General features: G+C 47.5%; 1 protein-coding gene across 1 annotated transcript in view; it reads right to left on the bottom strand.

Moving 5' to 3' along the window:
* Window positions 1-16814, bottom strand: part of HORMAD2 (HORMA domain containing 2) — a 130473-nt gene that overhangs the window by 15621 nt on the left and 98038 nt on the right. Inside the window, exon 12 of the mRNA XM_033956131.1 lies at window positions 353-414. Within this exon, the coding sequence (XP_033812022.1) occupies window positions 353-414 (62 nt within the window). The remainder of the gene's footprint in view (window positions 1-352; window positions 415-16814) is intronic.

The raw sequence follows: 16814 nt of genomic DNA on the forward strand, positions 1-16814 counted from the left end.
AAATATGTCTGCCTTTGTTGTCTAAAATGTATAACCCAGATTTAAAATTTTTGTACTCCACTTAGAAAATTGATAAGCGGGCTAACAAATTTTGAATAAACTTGATGAACCAGAAGGAGACAGCAGCAGCAGCTAAGCAGGCAGTTTAGAGTCTGATGGGGCAGGCCAGGAGCCAAGTGGGAGAAGATTACATGTGGTTTGCATATGTGTGTACCTTGCCAGTTATGGTGGAAAAAAATAAAGTTCATGCACCCTATCCCAACTGACTCCCTACAATCATGCCATCCTCAGAGTGATCAGAAGTTCCCAGGTATACCAATTGCATAAACAAAACAAACCACAGAGCACTCACCTGATGAACCACAGCAATACTGAATTGTTTGGTTTCTTTCTCCACATTGGCAGTTTCATAATCTACCGGTATTTAAAAATACAGAAGTTTAAAATCATGACAAAGGATATAAAAAAACATAATTAATTTAAGCAAAGCTTCTATAATATTTTCAGTAGAATTGAAAATATACATTTGATCATGAAAACAGCTAAGGGAAAATTAGTGCTTACCTGATAATTTTCTTTCCATTAGTCCCAGCAGATCAATCCAGAGACATGTGAATTATGTACATCTACCAGCAGGTAGAGATAGAGAGAAATCTAGAGCTCTGCCATATAGCCCCCAGTTTTGCAGCCTCACTCTCAGTATTCTTGGTAACAAGACATCCAATCTGCAATTTTTTGGAAAAGGTGTACACTGAGGACCATGTTGCAATCTTGCAAATATCATCAATAGAAATGGATTGCGACTCCGCAAAGGAAGTCCCCATCTCTCCTTCTCTGCTTACTGCCATTTTAAGAATGTTTAGAGTACCCTAACCCTAACCTTAACCCTAAACCTAAACTGCTTCAACTTCTGCACCTAGCCCCCAAAACATGCCAAAGTTTCCACCTGGATCTTCAGGACACTTAACAATAAGCCCTTCTGTAGGCCCTCCTGCAAAAATGACAGGATGTGAGACAAAGGGGCTGCGCAGGGCGTAATCCTGAAAGATGCATATCATGCCTCAAATGTTCTCCAGACTCTTGAGTAGGCCACTGAAGTTGACCTCTTGCAAGCATAGCAATCACATCCTCCTAATACCCTTTCTTCCTCAATCACAACCTTTCAAGAGTCATGCCATGAGACCATAGGAGAGGGATCCTCCATTTGAACCGGCCCCAATACAAAAGACTTTTCTCGGAATATAGCCAAATGGGGCTGTCGATCTTTAGCCTAACAATGTCCATGAATCATGGTTGCCTGGGCCAATCCAGAGCCACTAGAATCACCGGCCCCCTGTGTAGAGCAATGTGCTTGAGCATTCTGCCTATTGTGGGCCCATGAAGATGCCACACTTCTGGTCGAATGAGCTTTGATAGAGATAGGCGGCTGTTTGCCATAGCCTATGTACATCGATGAAATTGCCATGCAAATCCATTTGGCAATAGATGCCTTGGAACCTGGTCTGCCTCGTCTTGTCTGGCTGGTTAAAACAGATGGATGGAAAGGCTAAAGTCATTGGTTCTTTCCAGACAATAGAGTAGAATTCTTCGCATGTCCAGCTTCTGCAGAATGGGTAACAAGGTTGACATACATAATGGAAAGACAAACAAATTATACAGTCAAGTTTAGCACACAATTTGTCATTTTAAGTTAACATACAGTTATTTCCAACTTCAGTTAACAAACGGAGTCGATCTAGTTCAGCGCACATTAGAACACATATGGTTGGAAGGGAGTTATGGGAAGAGGTAGGTTTTTATTGCTTTCCTGATGTTCAGAAGCCCTTTGAACGATTTATGTGAAGAGACAATTGATTCCAATAGCTTGGTAGGAAGTGGGAGTAGGAAAGGTGTCTGGCGCTCTGGAGTCGGAGGTCACAACCAGGAGGTATTTGCAGACATGTTTCCTCCTGGGAGTGGAGTGGCCTGTTTGGGATGTATGGAAGAAGTTTGGTTGATATGTAGCTGGGTGCCATGTTGTGTAGGGACTTGTATGTTATTACTAGGCCCTTGAACGAACGAGTGGCTACAGGGATGATGCCGGGATATGAACTTCGGATTCCTAAACCATGGGGAAGCGCTACAAGGACTTCAGGGACCAGACGGACTCCATCTGACCAGTAGGGGTAAGAACGTCTTCGGACACCGACTAGCCCGCCTGCTTCACAGGGCTTCAAACTAGGTAAGTCGGGGGAGGGTACCCATTCACATATTAGTGCAGAAAGGAATTATCCTGATGAGGTGAGTCAAAACTCCGCTTCCATGTCCAAGGTAAGTACCCACATTGCAAACAGTTCTTTAGGAGTCACACCAACTCGGGTAGGATACGCCTCACAGGGACTTAGCAAACACAAGATATGGAGGGCCATGTATGTCAATGCACACAGTTTAGGTAACAAAATTCTAGAATTGGAGGCTGAAATAAGGAATGCCGACCTAGATGTGGTGGCAATATCTGAAACTTGGTTCACGGACTCACATGGGTGGGATATGGCTATACCGGGCTACAATCTACTTCGTCAGGACAGAGAGGGCAGGTTAGGAGGGGGGGTAGCTCTATACATTAAAGAGGACATCAAAACCACCAGGATCACAGATGTCAAGTACACCGGGGAGTCCCTCTGGGTAAACCTGGCAAGAGGCAGAGAAAAATGCCTGTATCTAGGTGTGGTATACAGACTCCAAGACAACTGGAAGACATGGACGCAGAATTAATTGAAGACATAGAGAATATCACTCTACGAGGAGAAGTTGTACTGCTAGGAGACTTCAATATGCCTGATGCAGAATGGAACTCATTTTCAGCGACAACCAGTGGTAGCAGGAGGCTCTTAACCTCCATAAAGGGAGCATGTCTCAAACAAATGGTAACGGAGCCCACTAGGGCCCAGGCGATCCTCGACCTGGTACTCACCAACGGGGAAAGCGTCTCAGAGGTCTCAGTAGGAGATACGCTAGCCTCCAGCAACCACAACATAGTGTGGTTCAACCTTAGGAAAGGCTTCCCTAGATCAAACACGAAAACAAAGGTACTCAATTTCCGGGGCACAGACTTCGCACGCATGGGAGATTTCGTCCATCGGACGCTGCAGGACCAAGTGGAGACCGATGATGTAGAAGCTAAGTGGTTAACACTGAAATCAACCATACATGAAGCAACTAGCCGCTTCATAAAATCAGTAAATAAACGACAAAGAAACAATAAACCCCAATGGTTCACCGCGGAGATCTCGCACCTCATTAAGGAGAAGAAAAAAGTGTTTCTCTCCTACAAGCGCACGGAGAAAAGAGAGGCAAAGGTAGAATATAGGACCAGGTCTACAGCGGTCAAAATGGCAGTTAGGGAGGCAAAACTTCGAGTGGAAGAAATTCTGGCAAAAAACATTAAAAAGGGGGATAAATCCTTCTTCAGATATATTAGTGACAGAAAAAGGAACACAGGCAGGATAGTACGCCTTAGAAGACCGGACGGAAGTTACATGGAAGCAGATTCCGATAAAACCGAACTACTGAATGAATACTTCTGCTCAGTCTTCACCTGTGAGGCACCGGGACACGGTCCGCAGTTGAAGGCAACACAAAGCACAGAAGACCCGTTTCAGAATTTTGAGTTCACACCAGGTGAAGTTTACAGTGAACTGGCAAGACTCAAGGTGAACAAAGCCATGGGACAAGACAATTTGCACCCAAGAGTGCTCAGAGAATTGAGCAATGTCCTGGCGAAACCGTTGTCTGAGTTATTCAATCTCTCCCTAATTAAGGGGAAAGTTCCTCTGGACTGGAAATTAGCTAATGTCGTTCTTCTGCATAAAAAGGGTTGCAGGGCAGAGGCTGCGAATTATAGACCGGTGAGTCTCACATCAATAGTGTGCAAACTCATGGAAACACTAATTAAAAGCAAATTGGACACGATCTTGAATGAAGGGAATCTTCGGGATCCCAGTCAGCATGGATTAAAGCCGTCACTTTTAATGAGCCACAATTCGTCAATAAATGGTTAATCCCTTATAATACTACTCGTTCACTCCGCTCTACTTCTTCCAACCTCCTTTCGGTTCCCTCGTTGAAGGTGATTGGAACTAGGCGAAACGACATGTTCTCTGTTATTGGCCCTCAGTCTTGGAATCTCCTTCCGCAACACATTAGGGAATTAAAAGACTTAACCATTTTTAAAAAAACACTAAAATCGTTTTTTTTTAAAGATGCATATGATTCTTAATATTTTATTATTCTTTTTTTATCAATAAATATATATCCCCCTCCTATTTGTTTTTCCCTTGTTATTACTTTATCTTTACTGTCCAATTATTGTAATTTCTTCCCCATTTATCCTCACAATTCAATTATGTCTTTTTACCCCAACTAACATTTTATTATACGCATGTACTTTAGTATGTTAATTTTTTTTATCTTTAACAAAATTCAGTTTAAATTGTCACTAATATTTAATTTGTATGTATTTAGGTATTAATTTGTATGTATTAAGGTTTTGTACATCGCTTAGTGATTTAAAATAGGCGATTCATTAAGAATAATTAAACTTGAACTTGAGCTTGATTCACCAAGGGTAGGTCCTGCCAATCCAATCTCATCATTAATTTTACACCTTTTGAATAAAATCAACTCAAGGTTATATCTTCCAACCTGCTGAGAAATCCCAAGGTTAACATACAGTATGATCCCCAAATTCTGCTTTATAACCATGGGATGTAACATGTGACTCCTTTACTTAAAAAAGCACACTGGCTTCCAGTCGCACATCGTATAATGTACAAATTAAGTTTGCTCACCTTTAAATCTCAGATATTTTAAACCCCAGCTTTTATCTATAAAGTATTGATTCCTTATACTGCATCTAGATTACTGAGGTCAAATGACCAACACTTATTAGTCATTCCCTCCCTTAAAATTATTAGCACACGACGGCAATCCATCTTTTCCGTTACGGCTCCTTAAACATGGAATTCCCTTCCAATTTATTTAAGAGAAGAAAAAAATTTTGAAAAAATTTAAGAGCAAACTCAAGGGCTTTCTTTTTAAAGATGCATTCAATGACTAAATGAATTGCTTAAGAGTTTCATTGTATCTTTATTTTTTTGAGAGCTTTTCTCCTTCCCCTACCTATTGTTTTTGACCTTAAATGTTTTTCTTTTTATTAATCAGATTGTATTTCTTTCCTATTCTTTCCTTGTGTTTTATTATGTTTGTAAAGCTGGCTTTGATTATGTTTCGTAGATTTAGTCTTTTTGTTAGTTATGTTTGTTTCCCCTAACTTTGTAATTTTATTGATTTGTTCATCGCTTAGAATTTGGAATAGGCGATTAATCAAATTTTATAATAAACTTGAAACTTGATCAGCTTCTTTGACTGGGTAACAAGAAAGTTGGACTTGGGAGAGTCTTTGGACATCGTGTACCTGGACTTCAGTAAAGCTTTTGACAGTGTCCCATACCGCAAGCTGCTAAGCAAGATGGAATCGATGGGGTTAGGAGAGACACTAACTGCATGGGTCTTGATCATGAGGTCCAGGAAGGAGGCTTCTTGCAGTAGTTTACTAAGGCCCTTAAGGATGATATTAAGATTCTATGACAGAGAAGGCTGGCATAATAGGGCCACAGCCTGAGCACCCCCCTCAAAAATCTGTTTACATTTGGATGAGATGGTAGCGATAGCTTTCCCTTTCGAGCCTGAATGCATGAGTGGCCCAGTACCTGAATTTTGGAAGATGCTACTGCCAGGTCTTTTTTTAATTCGGCATGTAGAAAAGCAAAGATTGCAGAAACTGGGGCCCTTAAAGGCTCTACCTGATATTTGGCACACCAGAGCTGAAAAGCCTTCCAGGTCTTAGCATAGGCCTCATCCATCAAAGGCTTTTTAACTCAGAGGAGAGTAAAAAAGACTAGGTATTGAGTCTTCCCAGCAGGCCAAGCGAAGAAAGCTCATTTGCATGTTGAGTCAAGTTGGAAAAGATCTCATCCCGAGAGAAACATGAGCTTGCAACCTGGAGCCCAGAAAGACAAGTGAAAGATAGTTCCTGACAAGAACTCTTAAGACCGACCCTTGGGGGGGATGCATGCTGGCACCTGTCTAACCCCCAGTAAACTCAAACCTGAATTGACAGGTGACCAGCATGTCCGCGAGACCAAGGTACCAGGAGAGCCACATTGACTGGTAATCTGCGGGTCTGTGGGGACCAAGGTACTGGGAGACCAAAAGAGACCTAGGTGACTGGAAGAGACCCCTGAGTGACCAGCTGGCAGTTTCTGCTAATAGCAATGAAGTTACCGCTCGACACTAGTGAACTGGATAGGCCAGTTTTCAATTTTTTTTACTGCTTTCCATCTCTTTTCCTTACTCATGCCCTCCCCCATTCATTTCCCAATCTTTCACTCTCCCCTCTCCTGACCTCCAGTCAGGATGGGGGGGAAGATCCATGTCCTTTCTCTTCCTCCCAAAGAGAGTTTTTTCTTTAAAAGAGAAGAGGCAGCGATTTCTATTCACTGCCTGTGGATGACCCCAATGCCTTCTGTCTGCCTCATCCCACCACTCTCTGACAAAACTTCCTATTTTCATCTGTGTTGGAAGAGGCAGATGTAACGCATTGGGGTCAGCCATGGGCAGCAAATAGAAATTGCTGCTACTTATCTTAAGAAGAAAAAACTCTTGTTGGGAGGGAGAGAAGGAGATGCAAGGCTGCAGACCATCCTTGGGCAGTGAAAAATAAATAACCTTGGCTTAACCTATGCAGCCGATGAGTTATACCAGCCCTGCCAAAGGGAAAGCTAAGACCTGCCTTGGCTTGTAAGGAATCTGCATGTGTGAGTATTTGCCACCGTGAAATTGTGTCTTACAACTCAGGGAAAAAGAAGATCATGGGTTAAACTTATAATTTCTATGTTTATTTAAAAGTTAGTTAAGCAACAGGTTAGTTTAAAATTTTTCTACTTTTGGTTTTCTTTTTTATAATTCAATTAAACAATAGGCTGGTTTGTCTACTGAAAAAGAAAATTAAAAAAGAGATTAGGGTAAAATATCTTTCTATATATTACATTACATTACATTAGAGATTTCTATTCCGCCATTACCTTATGGTTCAAGGTGGATTACAAAAGATATAGAAGGTGGGTTACAAAAGAAGATCACTGGTCATTTCTATTGAAGGTAAAGAGTAGAGCAGGTAGTATCAGTGAGTCAGGAAGAAGATGGGAAGAAGGAATATATACAGAAATAAACTGTTTGCTGGAGAAATTATCCTATAAAAGAGATAAATGCAAAGGATGAACAACAGCGTGCGTTCAAGTGTTACTACTAGAAAGAGATTTGCATCCAGATTCTTAAACCTTATACGCCATCTAGCGGTGCAGAGCACTCTCTCTCAATCTCTCAAACATAGTCTTTGAGAGTAATTAAGTCAAGGCTTCTAATACTGCTTTATTATGAGCTTCAAAATGAAATGTTCAGTACTGTTTTCTACTTTCTTTCAATGGTTCTATCCTTTACTAAATCAAATGTTTTCACCTGTCACTGTTTGTAGCATCCTTATGTTTCATCTTTCTCTTCCAAAATCCTAGAGCACAGTATACCTGCAGCTAGGCTGCTAACAAATCTGCTCATACTCTTTCTAAAAACAAAAACACTGTGGAGAAGATGTCCAAGATGCAGGCTTTATTGAAGATACAGTTATAAAATCCACATAATAAAATGTCTAGGACCCATAAGATGGGAACTATGGACCCAACACGGTCCGTGTTTTGACAACCTTGTCTTCCTCAGGGGTCCCTATGAATCCTAAGTCAAAGAACGTGAATCAAAGGCTGAGAACAATCCTGGTCGAGAGCTCTGCGCGATAGAGTAATGCTCTGGTGCTGTAGAAAAACATGCGTTTGTAACAGAAGTAAGGAAGAAGTAGGGAATTACAGGCTGGTAAGTCTGACTTCTGTAGTAAGCAAATTAATGGAAACACTTTTAAAACAGAGAATCATGAAGTTTCTGCAATCCTGTGGATTACAGGACCGGAGGCAACCTGGATTTACTGGAGGTAGGTCTTGTCAGACAAATCTAATCAATTTCTTTGACTAGGTGACCATCCTCATGTGCGCTAGATGTGGTGTATTTAGATTTTAGCAAAGCCTTTGAAGGTGTTCCACACAGAAATCTAATAAATAAACTGAGTGCCCTCGGGATGGGTCACAAAGTGACGGTATGGGTCAAGAACTGGTTGAGTGGAAGGTGACAGAGGGTAGTGATCAATGGAGATCGCTCTGATGATAGGGATGTTACCAGTGGTGTGCCTCGAGGTTCTGTTCTTGGGCCTGTTCTTATTAACATTTTTATAAACGATATTGCTGAAGGGTTGTCAGATAAGATTGGCCTCTTTGCAGATAATACCAAAATCTGCAATAGAGTAGATACACCGGATGGGTGAATAACATGAAGAAAGACCTGGCGAAACTTGAAGAATGGTCTGAAATTTGGCAGCTAAAATTTAATGCTAAGAAATGCAAGGTCATGCATTTGGGCTGCAAAAACCCAAGGGAATGGTACAGATTAGGGAGTGAAGAGCTTATGTGCACGACAGAAGAGCGGGACTTGGGTGTGATTGTATGTAATGATCTTAAGGTGGCCAAACAGGTTGAAAAGGTGACAGTGAAAGCTAGAAAGATGCTAGGTTGCATAGGGAGAGGTATGGCTAGTAGGAAAAGCACAGTTACTTAACATAACAGGTGTTATCCAGAGACAGCAGGCAGCTATTCTCACATATGGGTGACATCATCCACGGAGTCCGGATGTGGACAGCTTCGCAAGCAGACTTGCTTGTAGAACTTTAGAAAGTTTGTGACTGCCGCACCGCACATGCGCAACTGCCTTCCTGCCCAGTGCAGGTCGCCCATCTCCTCAGTTCAGATAGTTAGCAGAGAAGTCAACCAGGGGAGGTGGGTGGGTTGTGAGAATAGCTGCTTGCTGTCCCTGGATAACACCTGTTACGGTAAGTAACTGTGCTTTATCCCAGGACAAGCAGGCAGCCTATTCTCAACATATGGGTGACCTCCAAGCTAACCAGAATGGGATGGTGGGAGTGTTGGCAACGTAGGAAATGGCTATCCTGTCTGAAAAAAGTATCCAGACAATAATGAGAGGTGAAGGTATGAACCAAGGACGAAGTGACAGCTTTGCAGATTTCCTCAATAGGGGTAGATCTAAGGAAAGCTACTGATGCTGCCATGGCTTTGACTTTGTGGGCTGTGACTCGACTCTGTAGATGCAGTACAGCCTAAGCATAGCAAAAAGTGATGCAAGCATCAAACCAGTTGGAGATGGTGCACTTGGAAATCGGATGTCCCAACTTGTTTGGATCGAAGGAGACAAAAAGTTGAGGAGCAGATCTATGTGGTTGAGTGCGTTGCAAGTAGAAAGCCAAAGCACGCTTACAGTCCAGAGTATGAAGAGCTGATTCTCCAGGGTGAGAATGAGGTTTTGGAAAAAAACACTGGAAGTACAATGGATTGATTGAGATGAAATTCCGAGACCACTTTAGATAAGAATTTAGGATGAGTACGGAGGACAACTTTGTCATGATGGAATACTGTGAAAGGTGGATCCACTACTAAAGCTTGAAGCTCACTGACTCTGGGAGCAGACGTGAGAGCAATGAGAAAAATCACTTTCCAAGTGAGATATTTGAGATGAGCCGACGCCATTGGCTCAAAAGGAAGGTTCATCAATTGAGCAAGAACAACATTGAGATCCCAAACTACTGGAGGCAGTCTGAGAGGTGGCTTGACATTGAAAAGTCCTTTCATAAATCTGGAAACCACAGGATGAACAGATAGGGGTTTCCCATCAATAGGCTGATGAAAAGCAGCAATTGCACTGAGATGGACTCAAATGGATGTGGATTTGAGGCCTGATTATGATAAATGGAACAGGTAATGCAAAACTGAAGACAAGGAGGTAGATTGAGGCTCCTTGTGATGAATGGTGCACCAAGCAGAAAATCTAGTCCATTTCTGGTTGTAGCATTGTCTAGTGGTAGCCTTCCTAGAAGCCTCTAAAATGTACTGTACAGATTGAGAAAACTGTAAAGTGGCAGTTAGGTTGAGAGCTGTTAGGTGTAGAGACTACAGATTGGGATGAAGGAGAGACCCCTGACTCTGTGTAAGCAGAGAGGGAAATACTGGTAGAAGTATAGGCTCCCTGCTGCTGAGTTGAAGTAGAGGGAGTACCAGGGTTGTCTGGGCCACCAAGGAGCTATGAGAATCATGGTGGCATGATCTTGTTTGAGTTTGACAAGAGTCTTGAGAATCAGAGGAAATGGAGGGAATGCATAAAGAATCAGATTTGTCCATTCCAGAAGGAAAGCATCTGCCTCGAGGCGGAGAGGAGAGTATATCCTGGAGCAGAACTGAGGCAGTTTGTTGTTGTGGGGAGACTTAAAGAGATCTATCTGAGGAGTTCCCCACTGAGAAAAAATGTGATGGAGAGGCAAGGAATTGAGTGTCTATCGTGAGGTTGCAGAAGACGACTCAATTTGTCCACCAGACATTTTTCTCTCCTTGAATGTCGACTGCTTTCAGAAAGGTGTTGTGATGGATTGCCCATTTCCATACCTTTTGAACTTCCTGACAAAGAAGGAGAGATCCTGTTCCTCCCTGCTTGTTGTCTGTCCGAATGAGGACTTCTTGGTCATGAAGAAGATGCTGAAAAGCTTTGAGAGCATTGAAGATTGCTCTGAGTTCCAACAGATTGATGTGACACTGACAATCCATACTGGACCAATGGACTTGAGTACAGAGACTGTCGAGATGAGCCCCCCAAGCGTAGGTCGAACAATCTGTCGTGAGGACCTTCTGATGAGGGGGCTTTGAAACAGTAAACCTCTGGAGAGATTGGAAGAGAGCATCCACCAGTCGTGATTTAGTTCACAGGCAATTGTTTTATACCATTTTATTGCGGTTTTTTACAAACCTTGTCAACCATGGACCCCTGAAGAAGGCGTGTTCTCTGAAACACGGACCGTGTTAGGTCTCTTGGTTTGTAATAAGGTGGTAACATTTAACTGCATTAAATGGAGAAATTAGGTTCTTACCTGCTAATTTACTTTCTTTTAGCTTCTCCAGACCAGTAGAGGTTAACTTTACGATTGGGTATATATCTAATCATGACCAGCAGGTGGAGACTGAAAACAAAACTTTGGGACAGTATATCCTAGCCCCTCCTCTCTATTTCCCTCAGTCTGCCGAATAGCCAAGCAGAACCAAGAACTGGAAACAACAGAGAGAAAAAACAATACTCCGAAAGGAGTAACCAATAACATACCCAAAAAATGCTGTTGGAAAATGCAGAGGAGAAATTCCCGAAGGAAGAAGGTCCCCACAGCTCGCCAGCTAAGCCAGCCGAGCCACAGCCGCTGTTCTTCAATTCTCCCCGGCCCTAGAAAAATACTAGAACCCGCAGCAAAAACCAAAAACTGCCCGCGCAACAGCCCCAACAACAACAACAACAGACAGGGTGGGGACCTCTACTGGTCTGGAGAAGCTAAAAGAAAGTAAATTAGCAGGTAAGAACCTAATTTCTCCTTCTTTAGCACTCTCCAGACCAGTAGAGGTTAACTTTACGATTGGGACGTACCAAAGCAGTCCCTCTCACGGGCGGGACCCCCGAAGGGCCGATACCAGAACACGCTCACCGAACACCGCGTCCCGACGCGCCTGAACATCTACCCGATAATGCCGAACAAATGAATGCAAGGAGGACCAAACCGCAGCCTTACAAATATCCACCGGAGGCACGAGCGACGACTCAGCCCAAGAAGCCGCCTGACCCCTAGTGGAATGAGCCTTGAGAAACTCCGGAACCGGCTTCTGACTCAGAAGATAAGCGGAAGCGATCGTCTCCTTGATCCAGCGCGCAATAGTAGCCTTAGAAGCGCCAGCCCCCCGACGAGGACCCGCCAGAAGCACAAAGAGATGATCGGAGCTCCGAAAATCCCGGGTCCGCTGCACATAAGCATGGAGGACCCGACCGACATCCAACTTGCGCAGCTGTCGTTGCTCAGAAGAACCCTCCCGACTACCCAAGACCGGGAGGACCACCGATTGATTGACATGAAAAGGAGAAACTACCTTCGGCAGAAAGGAAGGAACAGGCCGCAAAACAACCCGCTCCTTTGAAAACTCCAGGAAGGGAGCCCTACAAGAGAAAGCCTGTAGCTCCGACACCCGTCTAGCGGAAGTAATGGCCACCAAAAAGACCGACTTCAGCGTAAGGTCCTTCAACGAACAGCCATCCAACGGCTCGAAAGGAGGGCGCACTAGAACAGAGAGAACCAGATTGAGATCCCAAGAGGGAATCGAGGGCCTTATGGGAGGCCTGAGCAACTTGGCCGCCCTAAGAAAGCGAATCACATCAGGAATGGCTGACAAACGCTGACCTGTCACCAGCCCCCGAAAAGCCGACAGGGCCGCCAGATGAACCCGAAGAGAAGACCAGGCCAGGCCCCTATCCAGGCCATCCTGCAAAAACTCTAGAATGTTAGGCAGAGAAGCGCGAAAGGAGACCACTCCCCGCGCTCGGCACCATTCCTCAAAAAGACGCCAAACCCGTACATAAGCCCGAGAGGTAGAAAGCCTCCGGGACCCCAAAAGTGTAGAGATCACCTTGTCGGAATATCCCTTCTTACTCAGGCGGCCCCTTTCAAGAGCCAAGCCGTAAGACAAAAGGGAGACGGGTCGAACATGGGAATGGGACCCTGCGTCAGAAGATCGCACTCGAGAGGCAGAGGAAGAGGATCCGCCACCAGATGCCTCACCAGATCCGCATACCACGGACGACGAGGCCAATCCGGAGCCACCAAGACCACCAGCCCCGGATGGCGAACAATGCGAAGCAGTACTCTGCCTACTAATGGCCAAGGAGGGAACACATACAACAGCCCCTCCGTTGGCCACGGTTGGACCAGAGCATCCAGACCCTCGGCCAGACCGTCCCTGCGACGACTGAAGAAGCGGGGTACTTTGGCGTTGCCACTTGTAGCCATCAGATCCATCAGGGGCTGCCCCCAAGCACGCACTAGCAACTGAAACGCCTCGGCGCCGAGACACCACTCTCCCGGATCCAAGAAGTGACGACTGAGGAAGTCCGCCTGAACGTTTTCTACCCCGGCAATGTGAGAGGCCGAGAGGTCCAGAAGATGCGACTCCGCCCAAACCATGAGCCGAGCCGCCTCCTGCGCCACCAGAGTGCTCTTGGTGCCCCCCTGACGATTGACATAAGCCACCGCCGTGGCATTGTCCGACAGGACTCTGACCGACTTGCCCAACAAAAGGGAGTGGAAAGCCAACAGCGCCAGCCGGACCGCCCTGGTCTCCAACACGTTGATCGACCAGGAGGCCTCCTCCGTGGACCAGGTTCCCTGAGCAGAGTGACCCAGACACTGGGCCCCCCAACCCAGGAGACTCGCATCCGTAAGGAGCACCGTCCACTGCGGAAGATCCAGACCCACCCCCTGAACTAGGTGAGGGGTCCGGAGCCACCAACGCAGACTGCAGCGCGCCAAGCCTCGCAGGGGAACCGGAACATCCATCCCGTGCCTCTGGGGAGACCACCTCCGGAGCAGAGCATACTGAAGAGGACGCATGTGGGCCCGCGCCCACCTCACCACGTCCAGGGACGCCGCCATCGACCCCAGGACCTGGAGGAAATCTCGCGCCCGAGGACACCGGGACGCCAAAAGCAGGCGAATCTGAGACTGCAATTTGCTCACCCGGGCCTCTGGGAGGAAGACCTTCCCCAAGGAGGTGTCGAACAGCACCCCGAGGTACTCCAGACGCTGAGCCGGAACCAACCGACTCTTGGAAAGGTTGACCACCCAGCCCAGCGACCGGAGAAACTCCACCACCCGAGCCGTAACCCGGTAGCTTTCCTGCAACGACTTGGCCCGAATTAACCAGTCGTCCAGGTAGGGGTGTACCAGAATGCCCTCCGACCGCAAGGCTGCCGCGACGACCACCATCACCTTGGTGAACGTCCGGGGAGCCGTGGCCAGCCCAAAGGGAAGCGCACAGAACTGATAGTGCCGACCCAAGATCGCAAAGCGCAGGAAACGCTGATGAGAGGTCCGAATAGGAACATGCAAGTAGGCCTCCGTCAGATCGAGAGAAGTGAGAAACTCCCCCGGCTGAACCGCCAGAATGACCGACCGCAGCGTTTCCATACGGAAAGAGGGAACCTTGAGAGCCCTGTTGACCCCTTTCAAATCGAGGATGGGCCGAAAAGTCCCCTCCTTCTTGGGCACCACAAAGTAAATGGAGTACCTGCCCGTGCCCCACTCCGGGGGGGGCACCGGAACTACTGCCCTGAGATCTAGCAAGCGCTGAAGGGTCTGGCGAAAAGCCTGCTTCTTCCCCGGAGTCTGACACGGAGAAGCGAGGAAAAAATCCGGCAGAGAGCGGGCGAACTCCAGGGCATAACCGTCCCGCACCACCTCCAGGACCCACTGATCGGACGTGATCTCGGCCCATTTGGGAAAAAAGTCGCGCAGCCGGGCCCCCACCGGAACCAAGGGGGGCGCCGGCAAGGCGTCATTGTGCAGGACGGGAAGCGGGGGAACCGGCGGAGGGGTTCCCTGCCCCCCGACGGGCCCCCCGAAAGGGCTGCATGCGCTGGAAGAACCGACCCCGGGAAAACCCCGGAGACTGGAAAGAAGCAGCCCCACGCCCAGGGCGATACTTGCGAAATTCCCGCAAACGCCCCCGGGCCGCACCCCCCCGAGACGCCGGGCGGGCACGGTCCTCCGGCAAACGGGGAACTTTCGAGTCCGACAGAGTCTGAATTAACTTATCCAAGTCCTCTCCAAATAAAAACGACCCCCGAAAGGGAAATTTAGTAAGCTTAGCTTTGGACGCAGCATCCGCCGCCCAAGCGCGCAGCCACAACACACGCCTTGCGGCCACGCCAAAAGCCATGGACTTAGCCGAGATCCGCACCAAGTCATACAGAGCATCCGAGAGGAATGAGGCAGCCATCTCAATCTTTGCTACCTCCTGATCCACCAGAGACCAGTCGTCAGACTCTCGATCCAAGACCCGCTCCGCCCACCGAAACACGGCGCGAGCGACCAGTCCCCCACAAATAGCCGCCTGGACCCCAAAAGCAGAGACTTGAAAATTTTGCTTAAGGATGGTCTCCAATTTGCGCTCCTCAGAGTCCCGCAAGGCAGAACCGCCCTCAACAGGCACGGTATGCCGCTTGGAAATAGCCGAGACCACCGCATCCACGACTGGCGAAGCTAACGTAGCCCGATCCCCTTCAGGAATGGGATACAGGCGAGCCATGCTGCGCGCCAGCCGAAACGGCGTCTCCGGCGTTTTCCACTGCTCAAGAATAATATCCCGAATATCCTGATGCATAGGAAAAGAGCGGGAAACGGAACGGATCCCTCGTAACAGAGGGTCCCCCACACGCGGAGTCTCCGGCGGCGCGTCCTCAAACCGCAAAGCCGAAGAAACCTGTTGAATAAGGTCAGGCAGCTCATCTCTCTGAAAAAGGCGCACCACGGACGCCTCGTCACTGGAGAACGGGAAACCCGACAACCCGCCGCCAGCTTCCGTCCCCTCCAGAGGGTCCTGGAATTCCTCAGAAGGGTCCAGGTCCTCCTCCATACCGACACGTTCCTCCGACCACAAATCCTCGTCCCACGACACCCGCGGACGCTTGGACAAGAGAGGCGGCGGAGGGGACGTCACGTCAGACGAGAGAGGCAAAGCCGCAGGGAGCGCGGAGGAAACCCCACCCCCCGAGACCCCCTGGGCGCAACCGGGACCCCCAGCCGCCTGAAAATAGGCTTTGCATAATGAAAAGAAAAAATCAGGGGAAAAACCCCCCGAGGGTCCCAAGGGACTCCCTGCCACAGCAGGGGACCCAGCAGAAACCTGCCCCTGCTTAGACAAAACAGGGGGAAGGTCACCTGAGGTGGAAGACAAAATGGAGGGGCCAGACAGAGAAGATGGCGTCTTTCCCGCCAAAACAGCTCCCTCCACAGCCTGAAGCGGCTGAGAGACCTGAATAGTCTCAGCCGCTAAAACAGGCAAGCCGGCATCAGCTGTCAAAATATCAGCTGAGAGGGAATCCTCTAAAACCCGACCGTCGGCGGCTCGGGGAATCCCTCCGTGGGCGGACGGAGAAGACCGGGCTTCTCCACCGTTCCCTGCCGACTCGCGAGGCACCATCGGCGGGGAGCTCTGGGCGCCTGCAGCCGCTGCCGACGGAGCTCCTCCACCGCACCGGCCTGAACACCGCTTGCACAGGCCGGCCGCGAGTGCCTCGCGTCTGGAGCACAATGAGCACTTTTTCCCTTTAGAAGTGCTCATTGCTCCATACGCGACCTAGCTGTAAAAAAGTGCCGGTTAGTTGAAAAAATACAGTAAAATACAGTTTTCTTAAAGGGATACAACCCTCCAGACCAGCACTACCTCAGGATTTTTTTTTTTTTTTTTTTTTTTTACAGAACAGACTCCACAGGCTCTCGAAGCAATATGCCTTGCTTGATTTAGGGGGCAAGGCTTACTGCTGAGGCTCCTCTAAAAAAATATGGGGAGGTGGAGGAAGTGGGGGGAGGGACCCCGCTCGTGACCCGCCGGGTTTGACACCCCCGAGGTCGGACGAACCCCCAAACAGAGTCCGTCCAAGCTCCGTCCGGCTAAAAACAGGGACAATAAACCTCTAAACAAATTCCAACAGCCCTACCAAGGGAGATGGGTACAGATCACTCAACACCT

Source organism: Geotrypetes seraphini, chromosome 8 (genome assembly GCF_902459505.1).
Source record: "Geotrypetes seraphini chromosome 8, aGeoSer1.1, whole genome shotgun sequence".
Taxonomy (NCBI): Eukaryota; Metazoa; Chordata; class Amphibia; order Gymnophiona; family Dermophiidae; genus Geotrypetes; species Geotrypetes seraphini.